Here is a 17,942-nt window from a genome sequence, read left to right as displayed (position 1 = left end):
GTCAGTTCGTTATAAACGGAGTTGCCTGTAGACGAACAAATGTGAACATGATTTGTTTTATTGTGCAATGTTTATCGTACAGGATGCTGTTGTACAAAGCGATCTTGACCCGTGAAGGCCGGGTTAGAATGAACCTTCACTAACCCATGCGTATCGTAAGAGGCGACTAACGGGATCGGGTGGTCAGGCTCACTGACTTAGTTGACACATGTCACCGGTTCCCAATTGCGCAGATCGATACTCATGTTTCTGATCACTGGATTGCCTGGTCTAGACTCGATTATTTACAGACCGCCGCCATATAGCTGGAATATTGCTGGGTTCGGCGTAAAACTAAACTCACTCACTCACTTGAGGTACAACCGAGCATGCTCTTTTTATCACGATTTGTTGTTCGATCAAGGTTACAACAATTATAGTAATCATGTAGATGACATTTATATTTTTGCATTAGTAACACAAATAATATGCGATGCAATTCCCTCATTTGACTTGTACTATATGTTCCTGATATTATTCAGGCGAACAGTTGACTAGTCTTTGCATGTGTTTGTGACGGGTCCCACCGGTGGAGCAGGATACGCTCACCTTTTCGCGAACACCTGGTGTCACAAAACATGTGCTCTGTCATCGTATCTCGTGTTGTCAGTCACTGGATTGTCTGGTCCAGACTAGATTTCTTTTTAAAGCCCGCATCGTACAGTTGCAATACTTCTGAATGAATTGTACAATCAACTCTAGTTTTGGCAGAGATTTCTTACAGATGTGAAGTGATTTTTGGTTACCGTTGAATGACGTTATATGTACTTGAAACGGTAGCCGGCATAACGGATTTTCAGTGCATTTAAAGCGAGGGCAGGTTGACACAGTTGCCAAGAGTATTTCAGGTGCCAGGGCGTGTCAACATCAAGTGAGTGAGTGAAGTTTTACGCCGCTTTTGGAATATTCCAGCAATATCACTGCGAGGGGCACCAGAAATGGGTTTCACACATTGCACCAATGTGGGGAATCGAACCCAGGTCATCGGCGTGACGCGCGAACGCTTTAACCACTAGGCTAACCCTAATGGTCTTTAAAAAATATCGTGTCCGGGCCAGACAATCCAGTGACATAACGACAGTGCAACATAACAACCAAAGACAACGTGACTTCAAAATTTTATTACATAAATAAACAAAATATATTTATAATCTAAAGGCTCTGATTTGATTTATTATATGATTTTAAGACATAAATATATATTCTTAAACCATGAACACATTCTGAATCAACGCGACAATTTTAAAGGCGTAGATCGGAAGACGTAGTGAGAGGGTGAGTGAGTATCTGTGAGTGGTGGAGGGTGAGTGAGTGAGTATCTGTGAGTGAGTGAGTATGGATGGGTGGGTGTCTTTATGACAAGGGAAGTGAGGTAGTGTTGGTCGGTGAGTGAGTGAGTAAGTGAGTGAGCGAGTATGGATAAGTATGGGTGAGTTTGGCTTGGGCTGCTGTTAGCAATATTTCATCAGTGTGAGTGACATCAGAAATTGGCTCCACACAATGTACGTACGTGAGGAATAAAACCGTTGGCGTGACAAAGAAACACTTTAACCACTCGGTTCCCCCCCACTGCCCCCGAAACAGGCTAGCACAGATACTTGTGCCATGGAGGTTTAAGAGAGAATATGGACGGTATAGTACTTTCTTGCTGATCACTATGGGCGAGACAGGTTTGCCGCTTGCAGAATATAGACACCGTCATAGGAAAACTGGGTTCCTTCTGTTAGTGACACTTCATATTACGTTTACGAACCGCAATCACATTACCAGTCAAAAATGGAATTCAGTAGTGTCTCGTTCACGTGACTCACCACGTGAAAGCACGTGGTCTTTTGGTTTTAGAAATTTGTGAAAAGTGAACTGGAAGTCCATCCACCGGATACGGAACAGGAATGTATTTCATTTTTGAAGACTCGTTCAAAAGACGCCATGTACAGTTTCTTGCCAGTTCGATGGCGAATATTTTTAGCATGAGTTTGGCAAGTTCCTTCCCAGCACACGTTCGACTTCCGCCTCCAAACGGAACGTAATGGAACCGGTCGTCTGAAACTGAATTCCATCTGTCGGGGTTAAATCTGTCGCTTTCACTGAATATTTCTGTGAGTTCCTGTGTTTCTCGGATGCTAAAAGCGACCGTCCATCCTTTAGGTATTTGGTAACCCTGAAACGAAAATTGATCAGCAATTAGCTAAACCGATTACAAAAAAAATGAAACGAAAATTGATCAGCAATTAGTTTACCGGTTTAACAGTCTACTGCAGTATCGAATAATATCTATTATTCAGTTAATTGTGTTGTAATAGTCATATATTGTATGTAAGATCAATAAACACACAGACAAATATAATCCAAAAGGAAACTAGAACAATTCTTGATTTCAGAGGTGACACGATCCATACATGCCCAGACTTGGACTCCTCTATAATGCATTCTCTAGCTTCTTGCAAACCGATATCATTTTTATAAAACGCAAAGATTCGAAAATGTTTAACCGTCGTCATGTAACTGAAAGAGTGAGGCGTAAAACCAAAGAAAAGTGACTTACATCAATTTCAAATGTTTTCAGAGCCTTTCTGAATCCTCCGCCAATAGGTGGCGCTAGTCGAAGAACCTCTTTCACCACATTGGACACGTATTTCAATTGACCTATTTTCTCCAGCGTCAGCTCTCTGTCATCCTCATCCAGACCGTGACATTTTAGTTCCTCCGTTATCCGGTCAACAACCTGCCATCAATAATAAATAAAATAATAATAATAAAACTAATCATTACAATTTGAGCGTGATCAACAGTCCTTCAGTTGTATACTGACGAAAAATAATTAATACTGACGAAAAATAAGTTTTCCGTAGGTGTCCTCCCCAAGACGCTTATCAGTTTAACATGAACGCTTGATGTTTTTGTAGGTCTACTAAAATGCTTTTTGCTTTCAGATAAATACATGTATGTAGAAAATAGTGCGACGAACATGTCTTAGGCCTCTCTAAGTATAATAAATATATTATGTCGTTACGTTTTCGGTTCTTCTTTGTGACTTGTACAGTTTACCGTATTTCCTAGAATACGCCTGGTCTTAATCGTTACTGGGACATTTTAATTAATAAGTAGCCACAGCCGACCTGCCTCAACTATTCATTAGTCAAGTGCTACTGCGAGGGACAGCTTTTAACTAGTTTCTAAAACTGTCCCTATATGTTAGCGCTCTATTGCAAAATTCCTATTTCTTTTATGAATTAATGAAAACCTCTGCATGCGATCACCCTCCTTCTCATGACGTAATGTGTATGCTTGCCATATTGAAACAAAACGTTGTTACGCGTTTTCAGCGTTCAATTACGTCCCTCATACAAAACGTTACGTATAGGCCATGTATAGCGGCACTAAGTCGTGGGATGGAGGCGCAACCTGTTTGGTAGTTGATTCCACCAGCCCCGGGTGCTATTTATGAACCCCCGGGCAACTGGGGGTGAATGACCCGGTGGTGATGACGTCATCGTTACGTCACAGTGTGCACGTTTTGAATTCCTGTGTGAGCCGGTCAGGAGGGCTTTCAGTAGATCTACTGTTAATGTCAAGGTTATCGAACCATTGGGCTCGTCATTGTCATAACAACTGCTCGTGTTGGGTCATCGTTGTGTCATGTTACATCAAGATGTGCCTTAAGAATATTTGGGGGCCTATAGCGTCTAGGTATTGTCTGTAGCGATGTGCGGAATGCTTGCATGAAGATCATTGTGATTAGTTGCCCCCCCCCAACCCCCGCGTAAATATATATGGAGACACATGTATAGTGAATTCGTCCGGCCACCCGTCCGTGATTCCTTCCTTCCGTCCGCCTCTCAATAGGAGCAATATTTCGCAAAAACTAGTAAAGCAGGGAAATGATTAGTCTGTCTCACAGTCCCTGAACCACATTAATTTCCCTACTGCCAAGCCCTCTCTGCAGTGCTAAAGCCCTAAATAAAGCAAGTCTAGATTTCCTCAGGTTCTGAATCTCTGGTCTCCCTAGGGCTCCTTTTCAATATAAATGGGCTTGTTTGTTACTATCAAAATTATATATATTCAGAGACTAAGCCTTAGTCTAGGAAATGATGTACAAACTGATGTTGCTTGTCATGAAAAGTTCGAAAATTTGTGTCTAAAATTATCATTTTATGGCCCTTGTTCCATGCTTTTACCGTATACACACTGGGTGAAATAGATTTTCTCAGAAACTATTGAAGTTACATCAAGCAAGCTTCGCATGTGTATCTAAGAGATAGTAATAGTAGTAGAAGTGGGCGCAGTAGTAGTCGTAGTCTTAGCAGAAGTAAAAGTCGTAGCAGTAGCAGAGAAGTGGTAATAATATTAGTATTATTATTAGTAGTGAGTTAATATTTAACGTCACATTGGCAATATTTCAGCCATATCGTGAGTAGAAGTAGTAGCAGTAGTAGTAGTAGTAGTAGTAGTAGCCACACTCACGTGTTTATTCTTGGCGAGATGGGTCAGTAGGGATGACGCTGCACTGGCGCACGTGGCATGGCCGGCAAACAGAAGTTCAAGGCCGACGTCTTTCAGCTCATCAAGCGTTAGTTTTTCCTCCCCTTCGATCCCCATCATAAGGGACAAGGCGTCGAAGCCGCCCCCCTCTTCCCTCCGTCGATGAAGGCACTCCTCGATCTTGGACAATAGCTTTTGACGAGCGTGCAGACCCTAGAGAGAAATATCTCAATGAATACTAACGAAATCTGAGGGTAAAATCCCAGTCAACACCGCTGTGTCGAAGGGAACTACGTAATTACTTCGAGTTATCCAAAGTTCGACACAACCGAAATATAAAGGAGGCATACGTAGGGGACATGTTTTCACCTGAAGACAAACGTATGTTCGACACAACAGTGTTTTAGTGTAAACACCTTGGTTGATTTTTCATTTGAAAGTGTCTGAACTTAGTGACATTGTAAATATACGCAATATGAGGAATACTTTTACAAGGTGTTATTTTCTTTAATGTATTTCTTCTATATAACTAAAAACGATTCGTCGCATCTTACATAACTGCTGAGTATCTTAGATATTTTACCTTTGAAAATCAATACATTTGCCTTTTTCAGGTAAATTGTACAATGCTGCCATTTGTGGCGTAAGAACAAACAAACAAACCTTATTGAAGCCAGATCCGGGAACATTGAAGGGTAGGGAGAAGAGGCTGTCTGTGAACTCCCCAAACGTCCTCAGTAGATGCTGGTGCTCCTTCTCGCTGACCTTGAACCCCACCAGCACGCGGCACGCTGTCTTGAACGTCATACTCTTGCATTCTGGGTACCCGAAGACATATCCCTGCTGACACCACTTCTGAATGTAGGAGCGGGTGACGTCTTGGACGGCGCCGACGTACGACGACAGGGCTTTGTGGGTGAAGGCCTTCAGGATAACCTTACGTCGGAGGCGATGGGTGTCGCCCATAGCGTGGGTCACTGTTCCCGCCCCCATGAGGGTCCGGACGCTCTTGGGCCAGTAGGCAGTCACAAGCGAATGCTCTCCCAGTAGAATTTTACGGATGTTCTTAGCTCCAACAACCCGGATGGTAGGGTTTCCCAGAATGTGAGTCTTGAAGACGTTCCCGTACGACTTAAGTCTCTGTTTGTAGAACTTTGCGCCCTGGAAAAAGGTAACATTGTCGTTTCGATTGAAATGCAAAGAAAGTATGCAAGAGTTCTAAACTAAGTGTGGTTTTACGAACCTATAACAAGGCGGCCAAACCAGTGGTTGACAGCAAGAGCAACAACCCAGGCTGTCAGATTACGATGGTCAACATGACCGTACATGATAAACAGGATCTTCATGTAGTTCAACGTTTAGGATGGACTTAATGGGACTCTTCTGCTCTGAATCTTCCCTGGCCATCTCTAATACACCATCAGGCAATATTATATTATTATTAATTAATCATATAATTGATTCTGTGGAGTAAAACCATGTTTGCGTGTTTCATTCCAGTTAGATTTCAATTCAGCAATGTTACAGCTATGTAACGGCAGTAATTAAATACTTGAATCTTGACATCAGTTACATCTTGACATACAGAGCATCGACCCAACTGCACACATCTCCCTTTAAGACAACCACAGGTTGCTAGTGACCTCTGATATTTACCCAGAATACCCACGGATTCATGGATTAAAATTGTATAATCATATATTTCGGGAGATGATGTTTTCTTTAATGTATTCAAGAAATACATGAATTCGAAGCCCATTCATTTAAAAATCATAATTAATTAATTTTAACAGAATAGATAGCCTACCATTAATACAAGATTAAGTGTTTCCCCAATGACCGGAAGTCCCATGCTGCCAGGCGGAAGCGGAAGTTTGCAGGTTTGGTCTCGGCAGTTCACGTTGTAGATGTACCATAGTTGCCAGGATGTAACGAGTAGGATCATGGGTAGAATTGATGGTATCACCACAGACAAAATGGCAAGCAGGCTTCTCTCATTCGGCTCCAACAAACTGCAACAAAACACAGATATGAATAATCCTGATTATTACAGAATATCATTAGTATTGACAATATTAAATAAATTATAATTTTTATGAAAGAACAAGAAACGCGTGTCATTCTTTGTCTTTAAAATCTTAACCACGAGACAAGAGTTTGGTAAGAATAACGATCTGATTTGTTTGTTGATGTTTTACGCCGCACTCAGCAATATTCCTGCCATACGGCTGTGGTCTGTACATAATTGAGTCTGGACCAGACAATCCAGTGATCAACAACACGAGCACCGATCTACGCAACTGGGATACGATGGCACGTGTCAACCAAGTCAGCGAGCCAGACCACCCGATCCCATTAGTCGCCTCTTACGACAAGCATGGGTTAAAATTGCTGAAGACCAATTTAAACCGGTATTTTCACGGGTAGTAACGATTTGAACTGCGACGTGCAAGATGCGAACGCTTTGCCAAGGGAGCTATATTTTACGTCTTTAAGCCGTATAAGTGAAAGTCGATGTACATGGTTATGTGAATGGGAAATCTATAGTTGTCAACTTCTCTATTATAAGGTACACGGCATTTCGGAGTAGCCTATTTTCTTACTTGAAAATGAGTAACACTGTACTTCCAACCGTTTTGTTCCTTTCTGTAAATAACTTGGCATTCATAAACACCCACACCCACTTGCTATAATTAACTTGAGATGTTTTAATCTCTTCAGTTACGAAAATATCTTGACAGTATATTTGTTTATATTCAATTTTTCAATTCAATTCAATTTATTTCTCGAAACACCACCAACGGTGGTACATGAGAATACAAAAATTACTATATTCATGTAAATTAACATGTCAAGATGGCAGATAAAAGCCAAAGAAAAACAACCAAAAGTTAATGTATCTTTGTGGACTTAAATATTGCATTAATATTCATAGCAAAAGTTTTAAGATGACGCGTTTGTTTAGACGAGAACAGTTTGACGATTTTCTATACGGTAATTGGATTCAGGTAAGAAGGTAAATATGTTTATCTATACAGTAGTAAAGCATCGCATTTGAACAGATTATGGAGTTCATCTCCTACTGCATGAGAGTTAAATTACACAGACGATATTCTCTAGGAACATTTGCCCAACGCCCAACTTCTATAGGGAGGTGGTGATTACTTGTTCTGAATCTTAAAATCGGGAAATACATATGTTTTGGCAGAAAGAGATATCTCTCAAATTCTATATTGGTTTTAAGATACGATAAAAAGCGGATTTGGAGCTCTGTATCATGGAAGTGTGCCATTTCTGTAGAAATTGGTCTTTGAGGATCTGTTCAATCTTAAGAGAGGGAAACTTAGTTGTACAGAGAAATGGATTATAAAATATTTCAGTTAAACCACAGTCATTTAGTGTATTTCTTACAAATTCAATCCAGGGTAATACATTAATTTCAGAACAAACTTGCAGCATGGTAGAATAAATATTATATGATAGTTTAGCTTGGCGGGTGTTTGCTACCATTTTATGCCAAAAACATATAAGTCTTTTGTTTAATTTAACATACATCGGGTATCGACCAAATTCTAGATCATGTACACATAACACGATATCAGTTTAATTGGCAGTATCATACGTTGACCGGCAGACCGCAAGTCCGCTTTGGCAAACCCACGCGTGGGAGTGGTCAGTCTGAATGACCACGCTCCGCCCAGCACGCGACAACTTGACCTCTGTGTGTAGCCGGTGTGACCCCAGTCCTCACCTCATATGACCTTCTCCCTCGGTCACGCATGCGCAGCGCGGTCACGTGGTACACTTGAGTGAGCGCGAAAAGCGGGTTGGACACTCCTTGCCGGTATAATATGTGATTATTGAGTTGTAAATTCCTCAAAATATAAAAAACCTATTTAATAAGGATGCACAGCAGAGTTCTTTTACTAAACAGAAAATGCAATGACACAACTGTGATATTTTAGTATACATCAGTGTCGAAGGTCCGATGGTAAATGACACACAATTATGCAAATTTAGCAGGTAGATATCTTTTAGCTCCACTATAAACTAATGCGCGTTAATCTAATAAGACGAAGAAGGAAAAAAAAAAGTGAGATTAATTTCGCTGCGTCCTATTTTCATCCTTTCGTAATGAAGAGCCATTACTTTAAGCGGTCCTATTTCATTCAAAGGTAACTAGCCTACATACGTCATATTTGAGAGGTTTACGATATTTACAAACATTTTCTTTTATCGACTAAGCTATTGTATACTGGATGAGTACTGATTTCCCTTTGTAATACATATAATATCGCTGATACTTTCTCACTGGACACACATAAACATTAACGGTTTCCTGAATAGTTTACATCACAACCGCGCATACACTCACAAACCTCGCGAACATATGTGACAGTGCTGCTGCTGCTACTACTACTACTACTGCTGCTGCTACTACTACTACTACTACTACTACTACTGCTACTACTACTACTACTACTAGTACTACTAGTACTACTACTACTAATACTGCTACTGCTTCTACGACTACTACTACTACTACTACTACTACCGCTGCTGCTGCTGTTGAATGTCTGACGGACATTCATTTTAATTCGAACACCTGGGGTGTTGGTTTTCTTAATATAACTATCATTAAACTACGGTGTCTAATGTCAGACTTGATAGCCTAACAATCAGCTACTGAACATAAGAATGTTGACTATTTCCTCACATTAATACAGCATCTATGTGAAATACTGAGGAATATGTAGTACGCTGAAGAGAGTATTTTGCAATGCGCAAAGAAAGGAAGATATTTTACAAACGAAAAACTGTTCCAAAACGTCTTCATAAATTCGAAAATTATTGTTTAAATATTTTCTATAAGTAATATTTTCTAATAAGTAATATCAAACAGCATCGGCGTACAGTGGACTGTGAATTACCTTACCAATTGTAATCACAGTATTTTTTCTTAAACGAAACATTTTAAATATAGCTCCTAAAATATAATAAATACGTATCATTACAATTATAGATGAAGTGAGAGGCTTCAGTAAATAAAACTTAAAAATAACCTGAAACAATTATACATTTGATTTTTTGAAAATTTTAATTAAATGAAACCCTTACCTTATTTCTCTGTAATTATTGTGCTCTACGGTAAAGGCAACTTGTGTGAAACTCGCATTGCAGTCGTAAAGAGCCATGGTTGTCGCTTGTAAAAGCTCGTGTCTAGTAATGCAAGAAACAGGAGCCGTCGGTCTTATATCGCCCAGAGAGTCTCACGTAAACCAATTACTGACCTTGCATCGACGTAATCGCTGCCCCCGGGGTCACCAAGGTCAGGTGAAAGCAACGGTGAACACCGCTGCCCTTTTGTTCTAAGTCTGCGACCCCTGACCTTTACTTCCAAACATCGTTCTTTTCCATTGGAGGAGGTGGGTTTAGCCTAAACATGTTGTGCCCGACCCCCTGCGGTACCCCATCCCTGTCACGTGGTTTGACGGGGGAAGGGTCCCATCTGTCTGCCATGCCCTGGTCAGGGCAAGCGTTGGGTCAAATTTAAACCTGACGCAATTAATTTGAATTTGTGGAGAGTTTCTATGATTAACAAGCGTTGGTTATGAGATTGATGACAAGGGCGCTTGGCCTTACGGGGACAATTGATTCGGAGTGAGCTTTGTTTATTGAAATAAGATACTCTTAAACATAAAAACAATTGCGAAAACAACAAGAAGCCCCCCCAAAAAAAGAAAAAAAAAAGGAAAAAAAAAAACAATAATCGTTTCCAGAGCGGAAACAGAAAAAGATTTGAGAGTCTCAAACCTTCATAATGTTCACCGCGTTGCCATCATCCTACAACGATCACTTTAATACATTTAATTAATTAAACTTTTATAAATTGTTTGCATTCAAATAATTCTTTATGTAAATCTCGACTATGACATCTCTACTTCTATTTTGAGAATATTAAAGAACATCGAGTATGATCTCAAAGGGGAAGGAGCAATGAAAATCGGGAAGAACATCGTAAAACTTTCACTTGAAATGTTATGACCAAATACCAAAACTTCGGTACAAAGAAGTACTGAGGTGCATCACATCATTGGGCATTTCCATAGGTATGGTTAAGTTGGAGATATTACGTTTCCAATAGGAACATTGATCGAAAAGATATTTAAATATCAAGTTATTCTTCAAAGTATATTAGTTCGAATTAGAATTCGGGGCGAAACCATATACATTTTAACCACAGAATCACATTAAAATATGGCTGTTTGTCAAAATGTCCCCATATAAGAAATTTAACGACCGTGTAGCTTAAAACACACTCTACAATCCACTTTAATTCATTATCGTGATGATGAATAAGTACATAAGTTATTTTCCGCAAATTCCAAATGACAAATATTTTGTATTATTTACGCTTAGAGTTCTGTTTTTCTTTTGGAAATCTAGCAATAAAGAAGACAAAAATAATAGGAAATGTTAAATCGTTGATTAATGTCCCCTCGACATGATTATATCATATATTTTTTTCATATTAGTAATTTATAGACAGGCGACTAGTCTGTATATGTTTAACTATACACCCGGAAGTACTGCGCAGGGACTTTCCGCGTCACCGAGCACCGATCCCAGTCCGAGGGTCCCTGTATTCGCTGACCCGTGTTTCACCTTCTGATACAATGGGAGGGGGGGGAATAAAACCACAGTTTGTATTAATGGGATCAGTTTGGACTGGGTGTGAATCTACTGGCAGGTCTTCTTTAACTATTGTATAAATACCATCTCTGACAACAACGAAACGAAACAAATTGCTAATAACTGTAGAAAATAAAAAATATTGAATACTATTGCTCGTTGGCGAATTTTTCTTCGAACCTGGTTTAAAAAAAGAGTGAAACTTTGAATGACAGGAAAGGAAACAAATTGCTTAAAACTGTAGAAAATGCAAAATATTGAATACTATTGCTCGTTGGTGAACTGTTTCTTCGAACCTGGCTTAAAGAGTGAAACTTTGAATGACACGAAACGAAACAAATTGCTTCTAACTGTAGAAAATGCAAATTATTGAATACTATTGTTCGTTGGCGAATTGTTTCTTCGAACCTGGTTAAAGAGTGAAACTTTGAATGACAGGAAAGGAAACAAATTGCTTCTAACTGTAGAAAATACAAAATATTGAATACTATTGCTCGTTGGTGAACTGTTTCTTCGAACCTGGCTTAAAGAGTGAAACTTTGAATGACACGAAACGAAACAAATTGCTTCTAACTGTAGAAAATGCAAATTATTGAATACTATTGTTCGTTGGCGAATTGTTTCTTCGAACCTGGTTTAAAGAGTGAAACTTTGAATGACAGGAAAGCAAACAAATTGCTTATAACTGTAGAAAATACAAAATATTGAATACTATTGCTCGTTGGCGAACTGTTTCTTCGAACCTGGCTTAAAGAGTGAAACTTTGAATGACACGAAACGAAACAAATTGCTTATAACTGTAGAAAATGCAAATTATTGAATACTATTGTTCGTTGGCGAATTGTTTCTTCGAACCTGGTTTAAAGAGTGAAACTTTGAATGACAGGAAAGCAAACAAATTGCTTATAACTGTAGAAAATGCAAAATATTGAATACTATTGCTCGTTGGCGAACTGTTTCTTCGAACCTGGCTTAAAGAGTGAAACTTTGAATGACACGAAACGAAACAAATTGCTTATAACTGTAGAAAATGCAAATTATTGAATACTATTGTTCGTTGGCGAATTGTTTCTTCGAACCTGGTTTAAAGAGTGAAACTTTGAATGACAGGAAAGCAAACAAATTGCTTATAACTGTAGAAAATGCAAAATATTGAATACTTGTTTCTTCGAACCTGGCTTAAAGAGTGAAACTTTGAATGACACGAAACGAAACAAATTGCTTATAACTGTAGAAAATGCAAATTATTGAATACTATTGTTCGTTGGCGAATTGTTTCTTCGAACCTGGTTTAAAGAGTGAAACTTTGAATGTCTGAACCTGAGGTTCAGGCTGTTAGAAGAAAGCAACTTAAACATGTTTGTTAATGTCGATCATTTTAAAAAACTTTTTGCCGAAACCACCCAATGTAGAGATTTATGTTTACCGTTGTGTAAATGTAGTCGTTGTAGTAATCTTGTGTGTGACGTCATGACCACGTGTTTCTGTTGTCGAGGACAACGTGGAAAGACATAAAGGGGAAAGTACCATTTAGTATTGCTGCATGACACCTCTTTTGAGTTGATCGGATGGACAAAATGACAAGCACAAGTGTTCCTTTATTTTTTTCCAGGTTTCTTCACATGCTTTGTATCACACTGTGGGTGAGAATCTGAGAATATATAGAGGAACGCTCCGATGAAGTGGTGTCCCTTATTTGATTCCCTCAGTATATTCACTGTCACTGCGCAACGTTCGACTCTGACCACCGGAAGTCTGTCATACAGACCGTGCAGCAAATAGACAAGTCTTTAATACTAGTACATGGCAAGTCTAGATTGATTCTGAAAATGAAGAAAGACTCTGTCTCCTGTTTATTATAGTTTATTAAGAGAATTTAGGAACTGCTTTTTTCTGTAAATTAGTTTATTTCAGAGACGAGATGTTAGTTTGGCACACCGAGTCAATTGACGTTTAAAAGTGAACGGGAGGTTGGTCGGACGTAAGCTGACCCTGAGTGAGTGTGTTTAGTTTTACTCCGCTTTCAGCAATATTCCAGCAATATCACGGCAGGGGACACCAGAAATGGGATTCACACATTGTATCCATGTGGGGAATCAAACCCGGGTCTTCGGCGTGACAAGTGAACGCTTTAACCACTAGGCTACCCCACCGCAACTGACCTTTAGTGCCAGAAATAACGTAATCTTTCTAAAATTATATTTGTAAAAAAATAGAAGAAAAAAAATCATAAATGGAGCCCAGAGCATTGATTTCTTTCAAATGAGTCAGTGAAGTTTTACTTAATTTTCAGTTCATTCTCTAACTAGATGAAAGGGACAGACAATGCCATAGCTTGAGGCACAGGCAAACTGTAGCGCAAATAGGGTTGCGCAACAAAGAGAAAATGACCAGTCTTCCTATATGCGCGCGAAGCGAGCAAAGGTTGGCAACGTACTTCCCTCGCTTCAGTTCGAAAAATATTTTTAATATCAAAATAAAATATCGCCACCATCAAATGTAGACACCCATTTCCTCACAGGGTTGTGCTCTCAGATTTCCAACCTCATATTTCATAATTACTCACGTAAAACATATTTAATTCAACACTTTAAGCGCCACTCGTGCCATATCAAACCGTTCTTCGCCTCCATTACCCCTTCAATGTTCAATATATTTGGCTAAACTTATCGATTGTCAAGTAAAAGGTTACACATTGGACATTGGAGTGAGTGGGTTAGTGAGTTTAAAATCCCTTTGGATGGTGCTTCAGTTGTATGGCATGGGTATCAGACTGGTATTGGAAAATATGCCTGGAGTGATGGAGAAATTTGCCAATTTGGTGAGACAAAAAATACAAAACAGGAAAACAACAACAACAACACACACCAAACTAACTAACTTAAAACCAAAAAAACACGTGTTAAGGTCGAGAGTCAAGTGACTGCTAGAGTCGTTTACTATGAAGAACATACATTTCCCTCTGTTTCAGAGTGGTTTGGTGGCCAAGTGGTTAAGGCGTTCGCTCGTACAACGGTACAATGTGTGAAGTCCATTTCTGATTACCCCCGCCGTGTCATTGCTGGAATATAGCTAACCGCCGCGTAAAACTACACTTACTCACTCCAATCTGACCATCACTGGTTGTTTACATTTTTCATAATCCAGTTGAGTCCATTGTGTTTTCCGAACCACATAACATATCTTCAGCGATTCTAGATGATTATATCTTGTATTGGCAAGGTGACTCTGTTTGAATCCCATATTCAACCTAAATTCGTCAGCGCCGTACTCGCTTTAAACTGGTGTAAGATATTAAGTGTCCTCGATACGTAAGACTGGTTGGTTTGCTGGTAATGCTGCACTTAGCAATACTCCAGCTATATGGCGGCAGCTATAATCGAGTCTGGACCAGACAATCCAGTGATCAACAGCATGAGGATCGATCTACACAACTGGGATACGTTGACACGTGTCAACCAAGTCAGCGAACCTGACAACAAGATCCCGTTAGTTGCCTTTACGACAAGCATGAGTTGCTGAAGACCAATTCTAACCCGGATCTTCTCGGGTTCGATACTTAAGGATTTCCTCCAACATCTAACTAGTCTCTCGTACAGACCCTGAAGCAAATATATCCAAGAAAGCCCACACAAGTCTAGAAAATGTGGCAAGTCTAGATTTCCTCAGCTTCAGGGTCTGTACGAGAAAATGAAGAAAGTCTCAGGGCTCCTTTTCATTATATATATATTTTTTTTACTATGAACTTTTTTCAGTAAAATATGTTCATTTCAGAGACTAGTTGTTAGTCTATGATATGACTTGTATACTGACAAAGCAGCGTTTTACCTTCTTTGCGGCCTAGTATAGCGTTGTCCCAAGTATTCAAACAATGGTTTGTCCGACCAGTGTGCGAAATAGCCACTGGCCCGCTAGCCCGTGGCTAGTAAAATTCCAGTCGGATCAGTAAATTGCCACAGTCACTGTCCCGACTGGCTAGTGAATTTTCATGGACATATTTCGTAAATATATCACTCTCTCCGACTTGTTAAGTTATAATACACTTTCAAATCATGCAAGATTATGGCCTGATAAACATGTTCAAATTAACAACTTAATGATGAAACCCGTGTCATGCCGACAATATCTTATTCTCATCTATTTGTGTAATCTTTTGCTTAGTTCCTACATTCAAATTCGGGCTAGCGAATTATTTTGTGGGCTAATAACTTTCAAGCATAGCTAGCCCGATTGGCTAGCAAAATTTGGAAACTATTTCGCGCACTTGCCCGGACCATCATGTGTTAGTTCATCGCATGGCGAAGTATTATGTATTACCTTGCCGACTGTAGCATAAAATGTCACTCTCTCACTTCCTGTTCTACAGTGACATTCAATCTTTCATTTCCAGCAATGAAGAATTTGTCGAATTTCGATGAGTAGATGGGATTAGAATGCACATGTAATTATTTTTTAACATTTTAAGTAAGAAAGTTAATGCCATGGCAGGCTCATTTTAATTTTACTTGAATATATATTTTAAAATGAGTCACACCTCCCCTCCCCATCCATCTCCCAAACCATATTCATCTCACGGAAGCGAATAGATCGATGGATTACTTATTTCCCTTCGTTTCTATTAATATAATCAAGTTCTATTTATGGATATGACTGTTGCGATCGGCAGCTGTACATCTCATCCGATCCCATCCCCGGTGGAGCACGACATGTTACTACCGATGCTTGGGATCGGCGATAGAGTCGGCGTGGGGGTCACCGCAGGAGTCGTGAGGGTCAGTGATGAAGTTGTCGCGAGGCCACAGTGAACGCGGAGGGCATGGATCCATGTTCAGTCTCTATACGACAAATGACGCTTGACCTGACAGAGTTCAACAATCAGTCGCCTAGATCTCATGCATTCATCATTTCAATGTTGGTGTTTCCGCTTCCGAACACACGTATCGAGGAATAGTAGTCTGGCATACAGACCCTGCCTCAAATATATCCAAGAAAGCCAATGCAAGTCTAGAATAAGACTAAGGCTTAGCCTCTGAATATATATAATTTTGATAGTAACAAACAGGGGCGGTGGGGTAGCCTAGCGGTTAAAGCGTTGGCTCGTCACGCCGAAGACCCGGGTTCGAATCCCCACCTGGGTACATTGTGTGAAGCCTATTCCTGGTGTCCCCCGCCGTGATGTTGCTGGAATATTGCTAAAAGCGGCGTAAAACTAAACTCAGTCAGTCAGTCAGTAACAAACAAGTCCAATTAAATTGAAAAGGAGCCCTAGGGAGACCAGAGATTCAGAACCTGAGAAAATCTAGACTTGCTTTATTTTGGGCTTTAGCACTGCAGAGTGGGCTTAGCAGTAGGGAAATTAATGTGGTTCAGGGACTGTGAGACAGACTAGTCTCGAATATGTGGCAAGTCTAGATTACCACTGTCTCTGAAAATGAAGAAAGTCTCTTCTCCTTTTCATTACATTTTCTGATTATACTTTAGGAGCCGTTTTTTCTGTAAAATATGTTCATTTCAGAGACTAGATGTTAGTTTAAGGAACAGGTACCAGATAGAGGTAGTCATCAAGTGTAACTACTAGGCTGGAAGACGTCGTATGGTGAGTGAGTGAGTTTAGTTTCACGCCGCTTTTAGCAATATTCCAGCAATATCACGGCGGGGGACACCAGAAATGGGCTTCACACATTGTACCTATGTGGGGAATCGAACCCGGGTCTTCAGTGTGACGAGCGGATGCTTTAACCATTATCTCACCCCGCCCCTTTAAGTCTCTTAAACCACGTTCACTCGATCTCCTATATTGTCAATGAAACTTGTAGAGTATCGCAGTGAGTTATAACAAGGGTTCATCCATGAAAATAGAAAAAGATGTATTGCCATTCCTTGGCATCGGAGCAAGTCGGCAATTATTGGTAAACGCAAACGCACAACGGTGCTATTTCCAAGATAGCATTCGGACGTTGGCCCAATGTTGGCAATGTTGGCAAAACCATTGCAAACGTTGGACCAACGTCTGAATGCTATCTGGGTTGTTGTCGTCCCTGATACATCCGCAAATTGAACTGATCTGTATTTTTGAGTGAGATGTGTACGGGTTGCTTTCTTGTTTTTTATGCATGCCAAAAACAACAGGTATCATATCATCGTGAGAGGATGCTGTAAAATTACGAAAACACAGTAATCTGGCAGGGGAATAACAGTGATGGATCACGAGTGGGAACGTTTTATCTCTGTCCCTGTCTGTCTGTCTGTCTGTCTGTCTGTCTGTCTCTCTCTCTGTCTCTCTCTCTCTCTCTCTCTCTCTCTCTCTCTCTCTCTCTGTGTCTCTCTCTCTCTCTCTGTGTCTCTGTCTCTTTCTCTCTCTCTCTCTCTCTCTCTGTCTCTCTCTCTCTCTCTGTGTCTCTGTCTCTCTCTCTGTGTGTCTCTGTCTCTCTCTCTCTCTCTTCTCCTCTCTCTGTGTGTCTTCCCCCTTCTCATATGCGTGTGGGTATCTCTGTTAACGCTGTTTAAATACATGTTACATTTCCATTGCACCAAACAACTGTTTTAATACCGATACAAATGTATATGATTCTAAAGTAAAGGTTTTGTGCTGAGGCTTCCATTTTCATATTTTGATAACGTCAGCACTGAAAGGGTCAAAGGGTGCTGTTGAAAATTACCACATTTGGAAAAAAGTTTCATCAGCAAAGGTATGTGGTGCGTTCGAGGTGAAGAGACAATGTATTGAC

The 17,942-nt window shown here is 40.0% G+C and overlaps 1 protein-coding gene across 1 annotated transcript; it reads right to left on the bottom strand.

Moving 5' to 3' along the window:
- Nucleotides 1–1,846: 1,846 nt before the first annotated feature.
- Nucleotides 1,847–16,040, bottom strand: LOC124261138 (cytochrome P450 26A1-like). The gene is made up of 6 exons (XM_046695464.1): nt 15,931–16,040; nt 6,329–6,533; nt 5,185–5,682; nt 4,504–4,734; nt 2,585–2,764; nt 1,847–2,200 (listed from the first exon to the last, which is right to left on the bottom strand). The coding sequence occupies exons 1-6, from the start codon at nt 16,038–16,040 to the stop codon at nt 1,847–1,849; spliced, it is 1,578 nt and encodes a 525-aa protein (XP_046551420.1).
- Between the last annotated feature and the right edge of the window lie 1,902 nt (nt 16,041–17,942).

This window comes from Haliotis rubra, unplaced genomic scaffold (genome assembly GCF_003918875.1).
Source record: "Haliotis rubra isolate DU_JTF1 unplaced genomic scaffold, ASM391887v1 Scf79, whole genome shotgun sequence".
In the NCBI taxonomy this organism is placed as follows: domain Eukaryota; kingdom Metazoa; phylum Mollusca; class Gastropoda; order Lepetellida; family Haliotidae; genus Haliotis; species Haliotis rubra.
Note: the sequence above shows the minus strand (reverse complement) of the source record. Positions and strands in the feature narration are given on the sequence as shown.